Below are 21,931 nucleotides of genomic sequence, written 5' to 3'. Positions count from 1 at the left end.
CAAATTCTTCAATTTGCAGCAATTGAATTCCTCTCCTCTCTCTCCTTCTCCCCGGTCAACTCCCGAAAAGTATTCTAAAAGACAGTCAACGACACATGACATAATAATATTATTAGTGTTGTTGTATTAATTAATAAATGGCACAATGGGCCGTCGGATTGGTTGAACAATGCCATGAAAGCACTCACATGCAATGGCAATGAATTAAATGAATGAACCTTCAATTTACTTATGTTTGAAAGTCAATCTCGAGTGCTCTATATAGCAGCCATGTGTACTTTCTCTGTCATTTCATTTTTTTTTTGGCCTGTTTGTGCTGAATCTACTTCATTTTTCGTCATAACTTTCTCAATGTTCGTCATTGCGTACACAGCAATCTAGGGTTGTGCTAACTTTCTTGGGTGTATTCAGAAATGAGAAAGGGTGTATCAACAATCTAAGCCTTTGCAACCACCGACCTGATTTTGAGCCCAACTTAAAAAATGAAACCCAAAGTGATATGGGCCCCATTTAAACATTTCATATTTCCATTACCGGAACCGCTACTCAGAACAACGTCGTTTTAGTTCACTATAAAACCAACGCCATTTCAACAACACTTGTCTCTTTCACCCACTGTCGCTCTCTTGCAATTGACGAAGAATTAAAAAAAAAAAAATTCCATTTATTTGCCGCGAACCGAAAGAAGGCAGCAGCAGCCGTAGCCGTTACCAAAACGTCGCCGTCAAACGAACGGTTAGTTCCTTCGATACTCCCCGATCATGTAAGCCTCCGATTTCGAAATGCTAAAAACATGCCATTCGAGTTGAGAAAAAAATTGAAATCTTGAGGGCGATTTTGTCTTTTAATATCGGAAACGCTTTAGAATTCAAAATCTGGACTGAACTTTGCTCGATTTTATCCAATTAGAGAGAACTCACACACGGTGTCTTTGATTTTAGGGTTTTGAATTGCAGAGGTCTGTAAATGAGTAAATGGAAAACGAAGAAGAATTGAAAGAGCCAGAGAAGAAGAAGCCGCACTTGAACTTGAATTCTCACTCTCACTCTCACTCTCACTCTTTGTCTCCAACCATGGCTCGTAATACCCCTAGTTCCCCTTCCAGTAACAAATCTGTATGTTCTCTCACCTCTCTTTGATTTAAGTGTCTATTCTTATAGTGTTTGCCCTGCTTGGTTGCATAGATAATGGAATTGAATTGAATTGTGTGCATTTTTGGACATAGTGAAATTTTAGTATTTTCATTTGTGGAAAATTGAATAATATTTGTGGTTATTTACGATTACTGTGGAGATATATTTTGGCGGGAGACGTTGATACTTTATGGATGGAACACATTTGCACACGTGTTGTTTGTGTTGGTACTCCATAAAATAGGCAACACAATCACACCACGTGCGCTCCATAAAGCGGCAATACAATCACATCACGTGTGTACTGCACTCTATGGTTGTGTTATGGAGCGCGCATGTGCTCATGGTGTAATTGTAATACTAGTTTGTGGAGTACACTTGCGCACACGGTGTTATTGTGTTGTTAGGTTAAGGAACATGTTTGTGCACGTGGTGTGATTATGTAGCACCTCATGAATTGAGTTGAAGTGGTGAGTAATGAAATTTTCACATGGTAATGTTGCTCATGATTAACAATATACACACGCACACACAGACGTATATATATATAGTAAAATGTTTAAAAATACTATTGAATAGTTGTAGTTAATGCGGAAATAGGGCTGTATACTTAATTGGAAAAAAATTGTTTCCATTTATACTGGATGCTGGAGCAAGCTTCTTATTTTTTAAAATCTAGTGAAAGATCAAAATAACAATTTGGTCTGGCTGATGAGTGGTAAGCAAAAGCATGGGGACTTTGCCACTCAAGCAGAAACGTGAAACAAATGCTTCTGCACAGACACTCACTGGGTAGGTGGGTTTCTGTTATCTGGTAGATGACTACAAGTTTGAAATACTAGTTGGTGAGTGCAGATAATCATGATGTAATGTGAAGTCGTTGATTTGCTTTTTTAAATAATTGACATGGTTGCCTTTGTCACTCCGGTTGACATGAAGTTAAAGAGAATATCATAAATATTTTTTTTCTTTTGTCCAGGTTGATGCAGCGGTTCTCCAATACCAGAATCAGAAACTAGTGCAGCAACTAGATTCTCAGAAGCATGAGTTGCAGAGTCTTGAAGCCAAAATTAAAGAATTACAAGAGAAGCAAACTTCATATGATGAAATGTTGATCACAGTGAACCAACTTTGGAATCTGGTGAACTGTGAAATTCCCTTATTTCCTATTTACTTTTTATATACTGCAATCTGGGAAATTCCCTTATTTCCTGTAGTTTGGATTGTCTGATGGGAAATTTTGCTATGTTGTCCTTGTAGTTTGTCGATGATTTGATCCTGCTTGGAGTACGGGCTGGGGGAGGATCAAATGTTTTACAAAAGTTGGATTCTGAAAACCAGACACGAGGTCTTTTAGCAGTTTATTGTCTACAAGAAGATTGGTTTTTTGGTTGTTTATTCTTCTGTATTACTAAACCCTAGTTTCACGATACATTTAACTATATTGACTTGTTGTATTCTTTAGATTCAATGCCATCTGGTCCTCCAGAGGATATGTTTCTCTGTAGACTACTTCAAGTGAATTCCATTGAGAGCAGTAGCAAAGATGGAATACTCCAATATGTTGAAGAGGCCCTTGCCTCACGTCACTCATCTGCTAGGGAGTTGATGAAATTTATTGAAGAAGTCATTGATGCTCAGAGAGTGAAAACTAAGAGCATAGCTGAGGCTTTCCATGAAAAGCTATCTGCAGAAGGTCAGAAAATCTTGATTGTCAGGTCCAATTGTTATTTTGTATTCATCATTTATGTTTCCTGTGATTAGGTTAGTCGTCTGCGACTAGGGGTGTTTAGAATCCAATCCGATCCGTTCAATTCGTCTGATCCGCAAAATTCCTATCTATAGATTGGTGAATTGGATTGGATTGGATTGAAAATTTGAAAATCCACAGTCAGTGCACTGGCTATAAATTTACTTCTATAAATCTACAAAAATTCACGAATCCATAAAAAAATAAAGAATATTTATTTAATTAAAAAATTAAACTTGTAAATGCGGCATTACTACTTACTAATAATAAAATAAGTTAAAATATACTTACGTTAACACCATATTATATCTTATCCAAAATAATAAAAAATAAGTAAATAAGTAAATATAGCTTCCTAAACAATTAATTTTTATGTATTGATCTAAACGAATGAGTTTTTTTTCTTTTCAGTATGTTATATTTTGAAATTTTGAATGTATTATTCTAGCTTTGTTTAAACAATTAAATTATTTAACTTTTATTCAATTTTGAATTTGATCAGTAGTAAAATTATTTTTATATTATTTCTTTTATTTAATTAGTTCATGGATTTGATAGAATTAAAAAAATTTAACCTACACACTAATTTGCAAAATGGTAGATTGGATATGAATTGAGTTAAATCCGCATTCGATCCGCAGACATGTGGATTGGATTTGGATGGAATTTCACCAATCTATCGATTGGATTGGATTGGATTGAAAATCTAGAAGGTGCAAAATTATGGATCAGATATGGATTGACACCAAATCCGCTCCGCGAACACCCCTATTTGTGACTTAGATCTTCAACATAGTATTTTCTTAGGAACTTCACATTGATTGTCATATATTTGGGGTTCTCAGATGCCATTATCCAGCTGTCTAAGATTGATGATATGATGAAAGAAGAGGCTAAAAATCTGCATGAGGTGATGGAGATTATCCACTTGAAGCATAAGGAATATGCTGATCAAATTGAGAATTACATAAGCAGTCATTCGGTTGATCAAGCTGAGATTCAACACCTTGCAGGTTTGTGAGATGGTTCAATCTGAATATTTCTGTTAGGTAGGAAATTTTGTGGATAATTTACCAGCACTTGTGAATAAGATCACATTCATATCTGCACAATTATAAGAATAAGATATAATTCACAAAAATTTTAATATCAGATTTAATTGCTTCGTCACACGTTCATCTTCTCTTTTCATATTCACTTTCTTGCACCCACCAACAACTCTTTTAGTCAAATAAATTCAACGAACCAATTGCAAATATTGATAGACATTGAATCCTGGTACCATTCAGAGGCATTTTAATTTAATGTAATTTTCTTTTTGAATTTATCTCTTGATCCTATTTTAGCTGCAGGACTTAGAATTAAAAAAAAAAAAATGTAGCAGAGTATATTAATTCAGTTAACAAAAATAATGGCATTATAGAATTTTGTTGTGTAATTATTATTTGCACATATTTTTTTTTTTCAGTTCAATTTTTTGTGCATTATATTAATTTTATTTTTTTGTTCAGTTTCTCCTTAAAAAAGGGTGACATTTTTACGAAACTGTAAGAGTATGTTTGTTACGGAAAGAGTGCACCATTCAAAGTAGGCATCAGAGGGAGAAAAAAAATTTAGAAGGAAGAAGGCGTCAGGAAATAGTTTGAGAGATTGTTAACTTGAGAAATTCAGGCAATTATGTTGTCAGCATATTTTGGAATGTCATCTTCTAATTTATAATCTTGTCTGAAAATTACAAATTTTTGTATTAGTTATTATGTCATTCTTATGATAAGCCTTTTCTTAATCACCATAACAATAAAAAAAAAAAAATTTCATGATTCTTTTATAAATCCCTACATAATATTCATTAGTAAGCATCAAACTGGAATTACTCGTGATTTTGCCTGTGAAGTATTGTATAGCATAATTTGTTTCTAATATATCAGATAACAAATAACCATTACAAAAATTTAAAAAAATCTAAACAAAACTAATATGCATCTAAACAAAGAAAATATTCATGAAGTTTTTTGTGTATTTTCTTATTAAAAATAGAATAAAAATTAAGTAAATCACCATTTATGCGAGACTTGGCAGATATCAATTTCTGTTTGACATTAATAATTTTACTCTTAAAATGTATTTTTATTGCTTGGAGCATTAAATGCTCCTGTAACCTGATGTATATGCCGGGCATCTTATAGGCTTCTTTATTTAGCTATATTTATATGCCAACCAGATTTAATCTTTGGCCACTCGTTTGATCCAACGGTCAATAGCTGGACAATTCATCTTATGGTTGTCTATTAAATATGCGCCTATTTTATTAATACTTAAAGGTGAACTTGAAGAGACCATGGCTGAACTTGAGGAAAGTAGAAGAAAACTGGTCAGTCTAAAGATGCAAAAAGATATAGCATCCGGTACGCATTCACTGGTTCCAGCTGCTGCTATGGTAAATGGAAGTGTATCGCCAGAGAAGAGGCCTGCTGATGGGAGGATGGATTTGCAAGAATTGAAGGATTCTGTCGAGGAAGCAAAGGTATCAGTTATGGATAATTATCTTTAATTTTTCTGTTTGTGTATATGGACTTGCTTGCTTGTGTGTATAAGGAAACATTACTTATCAAATATTACAGATACTGGCAGCAGACCGTCTTTCCGAGGTTGAAGAAGCACAGCAAGACAATATAAACTTGTCAAAACAATTAGAGAATCTTCAGGTTCACAAATTCAAATTGTTAATATATGTCCCTTCATTTACATGTCATCTCAAGGATAAAAGTTTTTATTTTGTTACATTTCAGAATCTAATTTTTGATATTTTGTTTGCATAGAATGAGCTGAATGACGACAAATATGTACACTCATCTCGATTGTATAATTTAGTAAATGATCAACTCCAGCATTGGAATGTTGAAGTAGAACGATACAAAGCATTGACAGATTCTTTGCTGGTAAACTGCCATATTTTGTTGCTTTGTCATGCTTCAGATATTGGTGTCATTATTGGTCTACTTTAAAAGTGCAATTTCAGATTGACAGGTCTCTTGTTTTGAGAAGAGAGAAGGAAATAAATGTAAGAGCAGAGTCGGCAGATGCTGCAAGGAACACCGTTGATGATTCTGAATCTAGAATTGAACGGCTGGAGGTTCAGTTGCAGAAGAGTATCATTGAAAAAAATGATCTTGGTCTCAAAATGGAAGAAGCCATTCAGGATTCAGGTGAAGAGGTTAATTATGCTAGTTTTTATCTCAGCTGAAATCTGGTGAAGCTTCTGGTTGTAATGTTGTTGTTTACTCCAGGAAGAAAGGATATTAAAGCAGAGTTTCGGGTGATGGCTTCTGCTTTGTCCAAGGAAATGGGAATGATGGAAGCTCAGTTGAATCGGTGGAAGGAAACTGCGGATGAGGCCCTTTCTTTGCGTGAAAAAGCAGTCTCTCTAAAAGTGTCCTTAAGTGCAAAGGTTTATCTTTTCATTATGCTTGTCTTTTCTATTATCTGTTATTTATTTGAGTAAATCCTACTGACACTCATGAGGTGTTATTATTGTAATGTTTTTCAGTCACTCATTCCATTATTTAGCATTGACCTGGACAAATTATCCATAGTGATAGCATTTGTAAGTAGTGTGAAATCATAGCTTACCCGTTAACTTGCTGTTGGGGAGGGTCTACCAATTTTATTTAAGCTCTAATAATGGCATGTGGACAACCTCAACCACACAATAAAACTTATTATACTATAATTTTATCAATATGGAGGGATTCAAATGCAAGATCAGTTTATCAAACTTGGCTTTGATACCATGTTAAGTTTGCATGACCTGGAAGCTAATGCTAAAGAGCCCAATAATAACATGTAATCTCTCTTACTTCCAAAATATTAGTCTAATTTTTCTTTTATTAAAATACGTCTGAGGACGTAGACAAGTCTCATCTCTCCCCTAATGCTTTGTCATCTGTGTGCACCTAGGTACATCCATATTCCATACGATGCAATTGTTAGAATTTTTGTCGCAAAATTTAAATTTCAAACAGTTGATGGATTGCCAAAATCACTGTCCAGAACATTCAAAAGATTATGAGCATTAACATCAGAGTCATGAACTTGGCTTTAGCAAGATTCTAGCTAACACATCTTTGCATTACCTAGTTGATGATGTTCTGAATTCAGAAAACAATATGATAAGCATTTGGCATTACGCATGAAGTTAGGTATTTTGGCGGATGCGCATATAATTCAATTGTTAGATCATTTTTGTAATGCAACTTTAAAGTTTGCCTACTTAGGACAACTGAGCTTGTATTCCACTGCTATGGTGGCTTTTGTGGGTTGCTCTTCCTTTAGGGCCAGTTTTAGAATTTTTTTAATTTCCTTGATGCAGTCAACAAGATATGATAAATTTATCATATCTTTGATCGCATTAATGATTTCTAGCTCTTTCTTTCTTTTTCTTTGTTATTATTATTATTATTATTATTTGGGTATTTGTGTGTGCGTGTGCGTGTGTTGGGTGTTTTAAAATCCAGAAATCCCTAGACTAAGTTGTAAACTGGCTGCTACTTCTAAACCCTATGACATTGGTAGTCAAGAAGCTTGTGGGATATAAAATATTTATCCCAGCTGGTTGTTCAAGGGGATTCAAGTACAAGGGTCTTAACCACTCGACCCAATCCCTTGGAGTTCTAATCATTTTAATTGTCATATTTTATTTGTTGAAGTTCTGTAGTGAAACAAGTGTTACTAAGACTTGATTTCTGCATTTTTTGAATTTATCTATGGCTATTCTTTGGATTATGATGATATCAAAAGGAAAGGAATTTAAATTTTGGAAATAGGTACTTGTTCTGGTTAATTATTGTATCTGTTCATGGATGGATCGATAGCTTGTTGTTCTCATGCCTGCCTATTATTTTTGCCTGTTGTCAGTATATGATGATTGAAACCATACCTGCAGTGATATAAACCAATTTTTTGTTGTTGGCATAGACAAATGAACAAAAGCGCTTGACAGACAAATGTGTGGAACAGATGGCAGAAATCAAATCCCTGAAGGCCCTAGTGAGTTTGCTCATTCTAATGTTAATTTATATTTCATATTCACCTAATGCATTTGGTGCATGGAGCTTGGTTGCTTTCATGAATTCAATAAGAGGAATTTTCTGGCTGTTTATTAGGCAGACTCTGTCAGTATCCACTGCTGTCTTTTGTATAGCACAAACAGTGCTAGTCTTTGTTTTCTGGGTGGACAGCTGGTCCGCTATCTGTTTTTATATATTCTTTATTAATACATCTTTGAGTTTCTTATCAAAAAAAAAAAAAAAGGTATCCGCAGCTCTCTGTGACTTCTCATATTAATTGTCCAAGGTTTGCTTTGAACAAAGTACTTTCATCAGTTGGACTCTATTAACAATGTGTCATCTAGTTGGGCCTAATCGTATCACATCTAATTTGGCTTTTTTTTGTTTCAGTTTTTAACAGCCTCCGCTCTTCCTAGTTTTTTCTATCTGTTATTGCTATTGTCAGGAACATATTTAGGGAAGCAGGATTCCATATGGATGCAGAGTATATTAGTTGAAAATAAACTGTGGATTGACAGATTTTGGTAAACCCTCAAGTGTCGATTGACTTCAAGAACCTACGTTACACAGGGTCATGATTATAAGAATTAAGAGCATAATCAAATGTGGCGAGTGTGCTAGAAATTGGGGCCAGTAGTATCTACTGCATCTGAAATCTTATTACTTGAATCTACCATCACTGGCGAGTGTGCTAGAAATTGCGGCCAGTAGTATCTACTGCATCTGAAATCTTATTACTTGAATCTACCATCACTAACTAAATTAGTTTTTTGTAGCTGAGGTTGATTTTCATGTTGCAGATTGAAAAGTTGCAAAAGGACAAACTGGAATCGCAGATTATGTTGGACATGTATGGCCAGGAAGGTCATGATCCCAGGTATGTCGATCTAAGTATACTTTTCTACAAAAATACAAGAAGAAGAAGAGAAAAACAATTTGTCAAATCATGTGTTTATGAGCGCCCATAAAATCTTTTTTAGTCCTTTCATTCCTGGTGAACTGATTGGATTGTTAAGAGCGGAACGAATGGGGTGCGCTTTGGAATCCACCGGCAGAAAAAAAAGTTTTGAATATACAAAACAATAGAATGCTACAAACTAGCTGTCTGTACATTATGATTTTGGGATGTAATCTATTGGAAGGTTGGGTAGACTGAACTGTATGATTAACTTTGTTCAGGGTGCATTTACCGTTGCTTTTTCAATTATTGTTTTGAATATAAAAGTGATTAGTTTTTTGTGGATTTGAAAACACATTTGGTGGCATGTTTTGTTAAACAATTTTTGAAAATCAAAACAGTGAAAACACATTTGGTAGTTTTGTTTGAAATATGAAAATATGTGAAACATGTTTGTAAATTTGTTTACAAAAACTGTTATTTAATAGTTGCATTATACAAATATATTAATATAATTAATTAATATATTTATTCATATTAGTTATCATGCATACCTGTGGTTGTGCAATGCATCAATGACTCTGACCTACAAGATCAAAGTTAAGTTATATTAATTCTTTTGAATTTTTATTTTTTATATTTTAAAATATATTAATTTAAGATAATTTAAAATTAATTTATTTTTATCACATTTTTTGTATTAATTTTGATGGATTATATTTTATTAATATATTTTTATAAAATACTTCAGCAGTATGCACGAGTCATAATCTTAAATACACGCATATCCTATTTTGTTATCCATCTATTATACTAATATATTTTATGTATCATTTATATAGCATATCTTGTGGAATCCTGAGGGACCTATGTAGCGTTCTATTGCGAATATTGCACTAACTATTATAAGGAAATTGAAAATCCCATATATTGCATTTTCCATTCCGTTCTCTTTCATGGCAAATTATTCATGTGTACCAAGACTTTTACTTAATTTGAGAATTTTCTCAAAACTGCATGGAGCAAACAGATATTGTGTTTTCCTATTCTTGAAAAGCAAAATACACTGAGCATAAACAGTACTATACACACCGTCGTAATTTGTTTTCATTTCTCCAAAAATTTTCCTTCTAATATTTCCTTCATGCCAAAGTTTTGAATTTTGAATTCCAGGGATTTGATGGAGATAAAAGAATCAGAACGTAGAGCTCATTCACAAGCTGAAGTCCTGAAAAATGCCCTGGATGAACATAGTCTAGAGTTGAGGGTGAAAGCTGCTAATGAGGCTGAGGCTGCTTGCCAGCAAAGGCTTTCTGCTGCAGAAGCTGAAATAATTGAACTGGTGGCCAAACTGGATGCTTCTGAGAGGTTCATTTTTTTATCTCATGTTCTGTACAACTTGTCACGTACATTTGAAAATCACTCATCATTATCCAATGGCAATAACTTGATTGGAAGTGGAAAATGAAACTTGTGTGCTTCTATTGTCAAATTCCTAGAAATTGTATGAATTGATTTTGCTTTCCCTCCACGATCATTGTATAATAAATTTAAATGTTTAGAAATCATATAATTTTTTTGATGTTGTACCTAATTCTTTTTGCATACAAATTCTTACTATTTCAAAGACCTGTTAAACAATGACATAAATGCTTACTGTCTGCCTAAGCTGGGTTTAATGAGTCATAAACTAAGGCTAGGGAGAGAATTTCATACATTGCTCTCATGTAATCCTGGTGTAAGGAAGCCTATGCAGTGCCGATAGGGTTGTACATCCATGCAAATGTTTCAGTCTAACCTAATGGATGGATCACTCTTAAGACATTGACTCAACCTGATTTATTGATCAGTTAGCATTTCCCTTGGTAATTTATCTTTGGCCTCGTATTTTTATCTCGTGCCTTCACCCATTGGTATTTGATCGCGACCAGGTGTGACATAAAGATTGTTTTATGCTCACTTGTGAGTCTTTTTAACATTTCACATCTGTTCACAGTGACATCAGCTGTATGAGCAACATTTGTTGAAATCTGTTTTTGTTATTTGTTTAATTCGGTCATATATAAATGGAACCCTTGCGTGATTTTGAAAATTGGAGGATATGAGATCATTTAATACTCTTTAACCACCTTATGCTATCCCTTCTGTAGGGATGTGATGGAGCTCGAAGAGGCTATGAAAAGCAAAGATCGAGAAGCGGAAGCATACATTGCTGAAATGGAGGTTATTAGTTTTCTATAAGATTTGCTCTTTTTTCCTCCCTTTTTGGCTTTTAGGGGTGGATGGGTTTGCACGCTGCAGCTTTGGTTTCTTGGCACACTTTCCACTACTCTTATAGGCATTTGCTTATTTTTCCTGTTCAATGACTGCCTTCTTTTGTCTTTTTCAGACCATTGGTCAAGCATTCGAAGATATGCAGACACAGAACCAGCATTTGCTCCAGCAAGTGGCTGAGAGGGATGACCTAAATATTAAGGTCTTTCTTATACCATCAGGCTCTTTTTTTTTCTTCTTTTTTAAAAAACAATCTTAGCCCTTTGATCCCGTTACATTGATTTTCACCATTTTTTTTCCTTTTGTTTTCAAAAAGTTGGTTGCATAATGTTCCATCTGGTTTTTGGTACAGCTTGTCTCTGAGAGTGTGAAGACTAAGCAAGTGCAAAGCTTTCTACTCTCTGAGAAGCAGGCACTGGCAAGGCAACTTCAACAAATCAATGCATTGGTGGAATCTGCAAAATTGAGAATTCTCCATGCTGAAGAACAGGTAAAGCTTCTATATGCAATGCAGACAAATTTTCAACTCAGTTACTCTCGTTTTTCCTTTATCAATTATTGATAATCTTGCAGATGAAAGCCTGTCTGACAGAGGCTCTTAGATATAACTCTGAAGACAGACATCTTGCAGTCAACCTTGAAACTACAAAGTGGGAATTAGCAGATGCAGAGAAAGAGTTGAAGTGGCTGAAGTCTGCCGTTACTTCTTCTGATAAGGAATATGAGCAGATCCAGCGGAAGACGGAAGACATGCGAAAAGAATTGGAAAATGAAAGGTGGGTTGTTTTTTTAATGCTGGTTTGATGTCGAGCTCTGGTTATATGTCATCCATCATGAACATCCGTAGTTGGGATGTTGAAAATAATTGAGTGCAACAAAGGGTAATTGCTGGGACATATTGATCTCGATCCTTGTTTCAACATACTCATCAAGTTATTCGTGGATTTCTATCATGTCACTGCCTTAGAATTAGCTCATGGACCAATTTTTTCCTCAAATTTCGGCTTTATCAATGTTTTGTTAATCCAGAAATGAAAGAAAGAAGCTAGAGGAAGAGCTCATGGAAGTAAATAATAAGGTTGCCGAATTGACTTCTGAAACTGGTGAGGCTGCAATACAGAAACTTCAGGACGAGATAAAAGATTGCAAAGCAATTCTCAAGTGTGGCGTGTGTTTTGACCGCCCCAAAGAGGTTAGTATGCCATCCCATTGCTTATTGCTTACTTTATGCTAGGCGATGTTTTTGTTCTGCGTGCTTTGTTTCAAACTGATGAACATTCGGCTGCTTTAAATTTGACAGGTTGTTATAACAAAATGCTTTCATCTGTTCTGCAATCCGTGTATCCAAAGAAATCTTGAGATTCGCCACCGGAAGTGCCCTGGCTGCGGAACTGCTTTCGGTCAAAGTGATGTTCGTTTTGTAAAGATATAAATGAAGCAGAGCTTCACCCATGTTTTTTCTATGAACTGTAAGCTTAGCTTTGCTCCGCATTCAGTTTTGCAGGAGCCTGACCTTGGAGCATTAGCGTAAAATTATTTTTGATTTTTTCCTTTAAATTATATTTTAATAATTTACATATGCAACTATCTAGATATCTCATAATTTATAAAATTAAGAATAATAATAATATGAGAATTATATTGGGACCCCTTGAAAATTGCCATGGCGCTGCCTTTAGTTTACTGTAATGTATGGTTTTAACATATTTTTGCATTCAACCAAACGAATTATCTCTTCCCTATGCATTTTGCAACTCTTTGTTTCTTTGAATCAAATGAGAAGAGAAGAGAAGATCTTTGAACTTCTATTTTTGGATATATTTCCAAGAAGAGAAGCTCTTTGAACTTTTATTTTTGGGTGTTCTGCTACATGTATCACATGTTTTAAGTTTTTATATTTGTTTGAAGGTGTGAGACGTGCGACGTGTGAGGGATGTGGTAGTGTTATAACATAGCATTTGCCATATATATATGGGAGCCCCTATGTTACATTCAATGTAACATACACACTCCACAACAACCACATAAATTATGGACCCACATACTTTGTGTGGTTGTTGTGAAGTGTGTATGTTACATTTCATGTAACATAGCATTTGCATATATATATATATATATATATATATATATATTATTCGATTTACTATCAATTCGTACAAATTAAAAAAAAATCCGTATATAAGTATGAATATGTGGTATTACCTTTTCTTAAAAAAAATTATATTTGATATTTTTTTTGGAACAACATGGTAAGGGTGAAGTCGACGGATATTTGGATTTAATTTTGTCTCGGATGAGACTCATGCCCCACAATTGACTGATACTACTACCAAGTACCAACTTAACAAGGGATGGATAAGACAAAGATAAAGATGAAAAAATTTATTCATTTTCATTCGGAATATTTCAATATAATAGCTGCCAAGCCTGCCTCCTCTCAATTTCAAGCAGCTTTTTCAAATAAATAATAAATTGAGGGCATTATTGAAACAATATTATTGAACCAATCATGATTTGCTATTTCGCTTTGCTGAAAACGACACCGTTCTTATGTTTAGCTCACTAAGACAAACCAAAGCTCGCCAGACCCTGCCTCTCTTCAACAAACCTTCTTCTCTATTAGTCAGTCTGTTTATTTTCACAAACAAATCAATAAAAAGAAATGCAACTCTCAACAAACTTCACAGCTTCACCATTTCGATCCCAAAACCATCTCTTCAACAATCTCAGTCCCACTTCTTTTCTCCACAAATCACTGTTCCTTTCAAGACCCACCAAAACCCTCCAAAATCTGCTCTTTTCAAACCCCAAATCATCACAAAAAAAGTTACTTAGAACTTCAACAATTAATGCCTCTTTGCTTGAAGCTCCACTCTTGTGGGCTGGTAGACTTTGCGTTTACTATGCCCTCTTGAAAGCTGGCTTAGCTGGATCTCAAGCTAATCCTCTCGTCTCTGGTGGGTTTTCATTTTGTTCCTTTTGTTTTTGCTTTACAGATGACGCTTTTTTCTTTTTTTTTTTGCGTTAAAGGTTTGATTTTCATTTACATTTTTTATGTGGGTATTTTTGTTCGTGTTTTCAGATTTGGAAAGTGGTGGTGTCACTGGTAGTGAAGGTGCTGATTTGGGGTTCTCTAAATGGTTAGAAAACATAAAAGGGAAGCCAGGTTTGTGGGTTTCTTTCTGTTTTTGGATTTACTTTGCTTATGTAATAAAGTTGCGAACTTTTATCTTGTTTGTAAATTTGTGAACTTTTATCTTTGTTGTTCATTTACCTGCAAATTGTTGATAAAGTTGTGCACTTACGTAGATTCCCATTTTCTCCTTTTGGCTGTTGACTTGAAACGAAAACTGAAATTGTAATTTTGTGAGCTTAGAATTAGTAGTACCACACTAAATAAGAACAGTGGATCTTGTTGCGGACACAGCTTCATTCAACTTATAACTGCTAGAACATATTGGTTTTAGATTTGTTAGTTAATAAAATGAGAATCCTCAGTAATTATTGGAATAAAGTAATTGCATTTTAATAGTGTGTCCATTGTCAAAGTTGGGAGCCAGAGCATTAGGAGGATTGATCTACAAGTTGAATCAGCATAACCATTTGACTTTTACGGTGGAACATATGTTTTTAATTAGCAATTGGTAAAGCATCTTCACTTGATATATAATAAATGGTTGGGAAAGATATAAGGAAAGTTTCTGTTTTTGCATTTGCTTCTTATATGTAATAAAGTTACAAACTTTTATCTTGCTAGCTGTTTGTAAAGTTGAGAACTTTTGTAGAGTCCCAATTTTACCTGGTTTTGGACTTCTTAACAATCATTTGCTTGTTTATTTTTTATAAAGTTTCATACTTCAATAGAGTCGCATTCTACCAGGTTTCAGACTTTTTTTTTCCGTGCATTTACTTTCCCATTATTGATAAAGTTGTACACTTTTGTAGATTCCTATTTTTGGCTATTAATGGGAAGGGCAAATAAAAGTACCTATTTTAAGATATGATTTAATAATACTAGAATAAAATCACATTGGAAATTGTTGTGTGCACAGACTTAACTGTAGCTTGTTGTTAACTCACTTTCTTTTCAGTATATAATTGCAAAATTTTGTTTGTTTCATTGTGCTACTTTCTTTTACTGAGACCCTAATTATTTATTGAGATAGAAGTAATTCAGCGACATCAGTGAACATTGTGGTTGAAAAAAATTAAGTGCAGTTTTTGGAGTCTCTGGTTTCAAAATTGCATGTTAGAATATTGTGAGGATTGATTTACAAGTTTAATCAGCTTAGTCTTTTGATCACTCTCAGTGATTGCAAATTTTATTGTAAGTTCTGCTTTTGTTTACTGTAACTGATTGCAAATTTAGTAAGGAAAGAATCATTGTATTTTTTAAAAAAAAATGTATTCCTAATTCTTGAGCTCAATGGCTATTTTGACATGCCTACTCAGCCATTGTGTCTTTTTGGCCTTCCATCAACAATCAGATCCATTTTCATCTTAGTTCAAACTATTGTCCATTCTGTCATACTGGTAGTTGTGACACCGTTTTGGTTGTTTTCTTGGTGGAAACATTTATTTTAGATAATGAATTTAATACCAAAAGATTACATTTCACATCATATAACCTTTATTCTACTTAGCTCAAATATATGTTATATTTACATGTCTCTTACTTGTTGATTTGGAAATATATACTCTTTTTCTCGTTGGAATAATTCTCTTGTTTTGGTTCATCAAGACAAGGAAGCGGCTGACAAAAGGAAATTGGTGAGCAAATGGCATCCTACAACAAAGGGAACACTGAGACGGAACTACAGGGTGCCCTCCAAATCTGAAGGGCGCAGACTTCTTAAAGCCATTGCGTCGTTGCTGTCTGATGATGATCACTTCACGGATGCCACTTCCCACAAGGTTTTTTTTACCTCAAGACAACATATAACACTTCTGAATATATTTGGAATATAGTACTTTGACTGCCATTTTGATGGCACACATTTTGTTGTTTGTTAGGGTTGTCAAATTAGGAGGGAGAATGCGCACGGTGAATCTGTCTGCTGCAATAACGTTAGGGCTCTCTTTGATGAGCTTCCAACTCCTCACTTGGTTGTGGAAATCACACCTTTTCCAGCCGGACCTCTAACCGAAAAGGATTACGTCAAGGCTGAGAAACTAGAGAGGGTACTGAGGTCGGGCCCTTCTATTTGATTTGCCGACAAATCATATTCTCATCTTTTGTATGTATCAAAAATGCTGCTTGACTGTACATATTAGAACGAGAAATAGAAACTTATATTATTTTACCTTTAAAAGTTTACTTGTGCATAACGATTGATAAAGAGAGTTTTTCTTACCTTTCATCGTCTATCTAAAATATGTAAGGCATTTTTGACGATACAAAATCCATGGTTTAAGTGTATATAATTACGTACACTGGCAATGACGATTATGCTACATTGCTATGCATATATCCTCCTGCATGTAGAGCATTCATTTATCTTTGCAGTGGCAAATCGGGAGCATCTCTTAATTGGGTTCCTGCTCAAATGTTAATGAAACCAAAATTTGATGTTTGCTCTGAGAGAAGTAGAATAAAATTAATCCAAAGTTTGATATTTGCTTGTTTGATTTGAAGCTTCTGATTTAACACCATGCAATTGAAAAAAGTAATATTAATACAAGTGGTGGTACGAAATAAGGAAAGGTTATACACATTCTAATATTCATGTGTTTCTTCTAAGTAATGCATGCATACGACACGTTTGGGAATTGTACATTGAAACAAATCAACATTTTAATTAATTAAAGGCAATATATGATTATACGCAGAGTCTCACTATCATATTGTAAAATAATGATAATATTTAAAAATTTGTCAAGGAAATTCATCGTTAACATTGAACAAAAAATAAGTAACGGTTTATGATGATCAGCACAAGGAAAAATATAAAATAAATAATGAGGTAATCAGCAAATCAAGGATGAAATATTTAAATAAATGTAAGAAGGAAAACGACAACATTTCTTTTTACGATTCCCAGAAAATAGAATTCAGTAACATGTCACAAGTAATTTCAACAATCCTCTATCTCCATTTCTCTCATTTAGGGTCTAACCTACTGATTCATTCAACAAGGCAACACCACATCATTTAACTCCAACAGAAGCCATCAAATCTTCATACTCTGGATCATTCTCCGGTTTTCTTGCCCGAGCCGGATTACCTCCCTGCTGTTGAGATGGAACAGACGTGGAAGTAGGGGAGAATGGATCATAAATCTGTGGTCCTCCAGAGCGGTTGTTACTAAACTGCTGATTCAGGCCCATGTGCCTTTCAGGTCGATTGGGTAGAGCTGGATGATTTCGTGGCAAAGGATTTGCTGGCCGAGGTGGGAAAGGCCCAGGCGGATAATGCATTTGGGGACCTGTACTGAAACTTCTCGGTCCCATTTGTGAAGGCGGAGTAGTAGGTGAAACTGGACTTACATTTGCAAAAGCTGCATTTGGGTTTCTAGCAAATGGAACAGCTGATGTGTGCTGGGCATGAGGCTGACCCATCTGGTTTCCGACCTGTGGCCTAGGAACTTGCATGATATGCTGAGGAGCTGTATTAGGAGCACCCATGCGGAAAGATGGAGATTGAGGAGCAGGCATTTGTCCCATTGATCTAGTGGATTGAGTAGGCAGCATTCCACTTGGCCTCGGAACTGTAAGAGGGGATGGATTTTGTGGCTGGTGAGGTTGAAAAGTGAAATCACCAGAACTTGGGTGTGGAGGTCTGGGGGCTGTTGCAGAAGACAGATTCATAGTCGAAAAATTTGTTATGCTCCCAGAAAAAGAACCCGAAGTTCCTGCCGGCATTGTTGGCCGTGATACAGATAGCACTGGTGATGCTGCCATTGTCAGATGTGGTGAAGGCTGGACTGGTGTATGTGCAGAACCAGGAACTTGTGTTGGACGTAAAGCAGCAGGAAATGCAGGGGATGTCCCCCCTGCAGCGGGAGGTGCAGACGCAAAAACAGGCCGTGACCCCTGGGGAGGACCCATTGCGTGAGCCAACTGCCCCAGGTTGCTTGAACCTAAAGATGCTGCAGCATTTGCAGGAGCTCCAGACCATCCAGTCAAGTTCCCAGCAGGAATCAATGGCCGGTCAGGCAGTGGTCTAGGTCCAACGCTTGACACAGCTTGAGGCAATGAAGGCATCGATGGCCTTCCAATGTGAATTGGCCCTGTTGGTTGGGGTTGGATTCCAGTAAAGGGATGTGAGCCTGGCATGTTAGATTGAATTGATGAAGGCTGAGGTGCTGGCACAGGAAAGTTTCTCGGCGCACCAGAGTGGATCTGAGGCATATACGGACCTGGTGGAACTTGCATTTGCAGCTGCGAACTGGGGGGAACAAGAGATGGGGTCTTAAAAGTTGAAGGGAATCTAGCAGGCATGTTCACAGGATTGGAAAGGATTGGAGATGAAGTGTTCAGAGGATGCATTGGATTCTGAGATGGGCCTGAGGGGAACCATGGAGTTTGGCTCTGAAACTGACCGTGTAAAGGAGTTTGCAATGGACCAACCTCTGGTTGTGGTACTCCCTGGTTAACAAAAGTATTAGGGACCAAAAATTGGGCACCGTCACCTTGGCTTTGATTAAGAGCACTGACATTTTCACCAGAAACCAAAGTAGATGTGGAAATGGCAGCCAAACTTCCCTACATAAAAGGCAATGCAGTTCTGATTAAAACAAGAACAACATAAACAACATAGGACACCATGTATAAGCTCTAAATTCTAACTGAAGAACTACAAGCAAATAACAGTTTTCTTCCAAGTAATGAACTCACTGATACTGAAGTGACTAGCAATTCAATTAGATCAGTTGCTGCATCAACTTTCTCATACGAGTCAGCAGATATACTAATGTGAAACTCTTCGTAAGTACTCTGGACATTTGCATCAGATGTAGAAATTTCAACCTAGAATTAACAAGATAAAGAAGAGAAGTTAAAATAGCTTGATCTAAATATTTTGTCCGATCTAGAAGCAAATATCTCAATGAAGATTTTTATGAAGTAATACATACTTAACAAGGGAAGAAGAAGAATATAAAATGACCTCATTTTTTAATTATCTAGAAGGAAACATCTGATATAAAGTTGATGAGTTACCTTCTCTCCTGTATCTGCTTTAGTGCCATAGACTTTTATTACGGTTCTAGTTTCCTAATATGCAAAAAGAAAAATAGATTATTAAGAAAAAGAAAATCAGTGAACAATGAAATCTTTCGTATACATCATGCAGAATGAATGAGTTTGCTGATAATTACCTCAGCAAAGGATAACATAATGGCAGAAGCTAAAATATTTACCTTTTCTAACCGTTTTTGAGTATCACTAGCAGGTCCAAATATTAGGCCGAGAAAATTGTATCCTGGATACTCCTTAACCTGCAAAGGCAGTCAGCCACAGCCACATCAAGAGCTGCTACTTTATATACTATGAATATACACTTGTACACACACAAAATACATTAGAGACAACTGATGTAGCCACAGATTTAAAAATACTGATATATGTAGTAGTTCACAGTATGTTAACTCTGTTTAGGATGAATAGTCAGCAATCTAAATAAAAGTTGTTTAATTCTACCACTACTTTATAAGGTTGGAAAAGCACGATGTTTGTATGTCTCCAAAAGAGCAACCACACAAAAAGAGATGAAAGCTTTAAATATTTACATTGTCCTGACTCTGAAATTCAGCAGGGACGCAAACAGAAAGTATATTCTAATATCTGGATTAAAATCTCCAGCTTTACAGTTTTTCAAGATTAATCGGCACACAGACATACGACAATTAAGACGGGAAATGAAGAAGCTTTAGCAGCCTTTTACTCCTCCCCACCTTCTCTTTCTGACATCCCAGACCCAACTATCAAGCCTGAGTTCAAAACTGGCCCCACCCCCCTCCCCCCAGCAACACACAAAAAAAAAAAAAAGCAATGATAGATTCATGAAAAAGGCATAATCCACACTTTGTGATAAAGAAAATGGTTGGTAATCTTTTAATTCGTTGTTGAATTTTCTTGATTACAAAATTGAGCATCTCACTTCTTGCAGCAGAGAAATTAGAGTCTAATAAGAGGATAAATGAAAAACCAATTAAGGAATGTTTCAAGCATTTACACTAACTTACAGGGATAGGAACCACAGCCTCTTTCAGTAAAGGTTTATAATCTGGTGGTGTTCTGTAACTTGGATTCAACTTTAGTATCTCACCTGCAAATGCACGTAAAACATAATCAGTTCATAGATAATATGGGAAAAGAAGAAATGTAAAAATAATCTAGGAAAAAAACATTAACAATACCTATCACTTCCTGCTTCTCAAGTTCCAAACATTCTAACTTCTACATTTAGAAACAATACCAAATGTGCTCAGAACCTCAAATATTTCTTAAGATGGAAATAGAGAGAACCCAACAATCAAAGCAATCAACAAGGAATGCAATGTCAATAGTAACTGTACCTCTCTGTCAACTTGAGGATTGGGAGACTTCTGATCAGCATTCTGAGCAGCTACCTCCGGGACTTGATTTTCCTCAGCTTCTAGACTTCCCGATTCCAGTTGTTGCACAATTTGATCCACCCGAGTCTGCCCAAGGCAGTAATATCACTTAGTGGCACCTGGAATGGGAAGCCTCCATGTGAGCCATTCACACGGAAGACACCGACATTTTAGCACCCAATGGGAAAAGGGAAATCTTTAATTGCCACCAGCTGAGCAATGTACAAATTCCTCCCACAAATTGGGGCTCTTAATGCCTCAAACCCACTACACTTCACCATAATTTAAAAAAAAAAAATTGGGAAAAGTCCAACAAACTTAACATATTAGGTATCGATTGCTATTAAATTTGAAAAAAGCCATTCCACAAAACAACCTTCAGTTTACATGTTGTCGGAAATATTATTTCAAAACTACAAAAAATCTCCTTCTACTTCTACAAGGAATTAGGTATTGATTGCTATTATGGCCCATCTGGGAGTGCTTCTTTAAAAAAGTAATTGTGTTTTTTTGCATTTCCAGCAAGAAGCATACGTTTTTCTCTTTTTCTGCTCACCAAACCCTAAAAGTTAGCTGAAGAAAAAAGTTTTTTTTCAGGAAGCACTTCCCTAAAGCGGAAAAAAAAAAGGCTGTTCGATATTCAACACCCAAACGGGGCCTTACAAACAGATAAATATACACAGAGTCGTCATCGTCGTCATACCTGATAAGCCAACGCTCGTCCTCTTTTAACAGAAGCATCTAGCGATAAATCAGGTCCCCATTTTGTCTTCCTCACAACCTTCTTACCGTCATCATTACTACTAGCTTTTTCTTCTTCGTTGATCGCATCGTTCTTCTTCGCGCCTTTGATAACGGGAACCAGAGAACCCGAGAGCTTGTTCTTCGGTATCACAAACCCTGATTTTGCGGCGAACTTCGAGATCTTGGGCCCCGCATTCGATACTGTAGATGGCGTCGTCGCTGCTGTAGAGGACATGTTAGCTGTATCAGATTTTAGCAAATTGAGAGGGTAAATTACAAGAAAGAGAGAAGTTAGGGTTTTTGAAATGATCTAGGAAGTAGGAACGGAGCCGAGTTTCAGATGATGAAGTGAATATTAGGAGATGAAGTGAAACGCTGCGTTTTGAGAACAGTGAGGACTGATGAGGTCAGAGATACTTTATTTTAAAATCTTTGCATACGAAGGGCAGGGGTTTCTGCCTTTCGGGATTTGATGTGCGGGGGTTTTGGGTTTTAATTGGGCCAGATTT

At 35.8% G+C, this 21,931-nt stretch overlaps 3 protein-coding genes across 3 annotated transcripts; 2 read left to right on the top strand and 1 right to left on the bottom strand.

Moving 5' to 3' along the window:
* Positions 1–595: 595 nt before the first annotated feature.
* Positions 596–12,553, top strand: LOC18052454 (E3 ubiquitin-protein ligase BRE1-like 2). Its single transcript, XM_006445773.2, has 20 exons — positions 596–735; positions 942–1,115; positions 2,113–2,274; positions 2,394–2,481; positions 2,599–2,829; positions 3,729–3,896; positions 5,205–5,407; positions 5,505–5,588; positions 5,703–5,822; positions 5,903–6,089; positions 6,171–6,331; positions 7,858–7,929; positions 8,750–8,826; positions 10,021–10,215; positions 10,998–11,070; positions 11,237–11,323; positions 11,474–11,611; positions 11,695–11,897; positions 12,151–12,313; positions 12,422–12,553. The coding sequence occupies exons 2-20, from the start codon at positions 975–977 to the stop codon at positions 12,551–12,553; spliced, it is 2,685 nt and encodes an 894-aa protein (XP_006445836.1). The 5' UTR covers positions 596–735; positions 942–974.
* Positions 12,554–13,564: 1,011 nt separating this feature from the next.
* LOC18052453 lies at positions 13,565–16,591 on the top strand. Its single transcript, XM_006445771.2, has 4 exons — positions 13,565–14,078; positions 14,204–14,287; positions 15,863–16,035; positions 16,135–16,591. Exons 1-4 carry the CDS (start codon positions 13,784–13,786, stop codon positions 16,327–16,329), a joined length of 747 nt encoding a protein of 248 aa, XP_006445834.1. The 5' UTR covers positions 13,565–13,783; the 3' UTR covers positions 16,330–16,591.
* Positions 16,592–17,085: 494 nt separating this feature from the next.
* LOC18052452 (nascent polypeptide-associated complex subunit alpha, muscle-specific form) lies at positions 17,086–21,826 on the bottom strand. Its single transcript, XM_006445769.2, has 8 exons — positions 21,382–21,826; positions 20,640–20,765; positions 20,481–20,520; positions 20,307–20,389; positions 19,482–19,559; positions 19,282–19,335; positions 18,958–19,089; positions 17,086–18,825 (listed from the first exon to the last, which is right to left on the bottom strand). The coding sequence occupies exons 1-8, from the start codon at positions 21,655–21,657 to the stop codon at positions 17,269–17,271; spliced, it is 2,346 nt and encodes a 781-aa protein (XP_006445832.1). The 5' UTR covers positions 21,658–21,826; the 3' UTR covers positions 17,086–17,268.
* Positions 21,827–21,931: the final 105 nt, after the last annotated feature.

Source organism: Citrus clementina, unplaced genomic scaffold, assembly GCF_000493195.1.
Source record: "Citrus clementina cultivar Clemenules unplaced genomic scaffold, Citrus_clementina_v1.0 scaffold_2, whole genome shotgun sequence".
NCBI lineage: Eukaryota > Viridiplantae > Streptophyta > Magnoliopsida > Sapindales > Rutaceae > Citrus > Citrus x clementina.
The sequence above is the reverse complement of the archived record's forward strand: the minus strand, read 5'-3'. Positions and strand labels throughout refer to the sequence as shown.

What these genes read in the sequence shown, in the direction of transcription:
- LOC18052454 (XM_006445773.2), top strand. Translation starts at nt 975, where the DNA reads ATGGAAAACGAAGAAGAATTGAAAGAGCCAGAGAAGAAGAAGCCGCAC. An exon ending in TTCTGAAAACCAGACACGAG is followed by an intron (nt 2,482 to 2,598) that starts GTCTTTTAGCAG and finishes TGTATTCTTTAG; the next exon opens with ATTCAATGCCATCTGGTCCT. An exon ending in AGAAGCCATTCAGGATTCAG is followed by an intron (nt 6,090 to 6,170) that starts GTGAAGAGGTTA and finishes TGTTTACTCCAG; the next exon opens with GAAGAAAGGATATTAAAGCA.
- LOC18052453 (XM_006445771.2), top strand. Translation starts at nt 13,784, where the DNA reads ATGCAACTCTCAACAAACTTCACAGCTTCACCATTTCGATCCCAAAAC. An exon ending in AAACATAAAAGGGAAGCCAG is followed by an intron (nt 14,288 to 15,862) that starts GTTTGTGGGTTT and finishes TGGTTCATCAAG; the next exon opens with ACAAGGAAGCGGCTGACAAA. An exon ending in CGGATGCCACTTCCCACAAG is followed by an intron (nt 16,036 to 16,134) that starts GTTTTTTTTACC and finishes GTTGTTTGTTAG; the next exon opens with GGTTGTCAAATTAGGAGGGA.
- LOC18052452 (XM_006445769.2), bottom strand. Translation starts at nt 21,657, where the DNA reads ATGTCCTCTACAGCAGCGACGACGCCATCTACAGTATCGAATGCGGGG. An exon ending in ATCCTCAAGTTGACAGAGAG is followed by an intron (nt 20,521 to 20,639) that starts GTACAGTTACTA and finishes TTCTAAATGTAG; the next exon opens with AAGTTAGAATGTTTGGAACT. An exon ending in CTCAAAAACGGTTAGAAAAG is followed by an intron (nt 19,336 to 19,481) that starts GTAAATATTTTA and finishes TTTGCATATTAG; the next exon opens with GAAACTAGAACCGTAATAAA.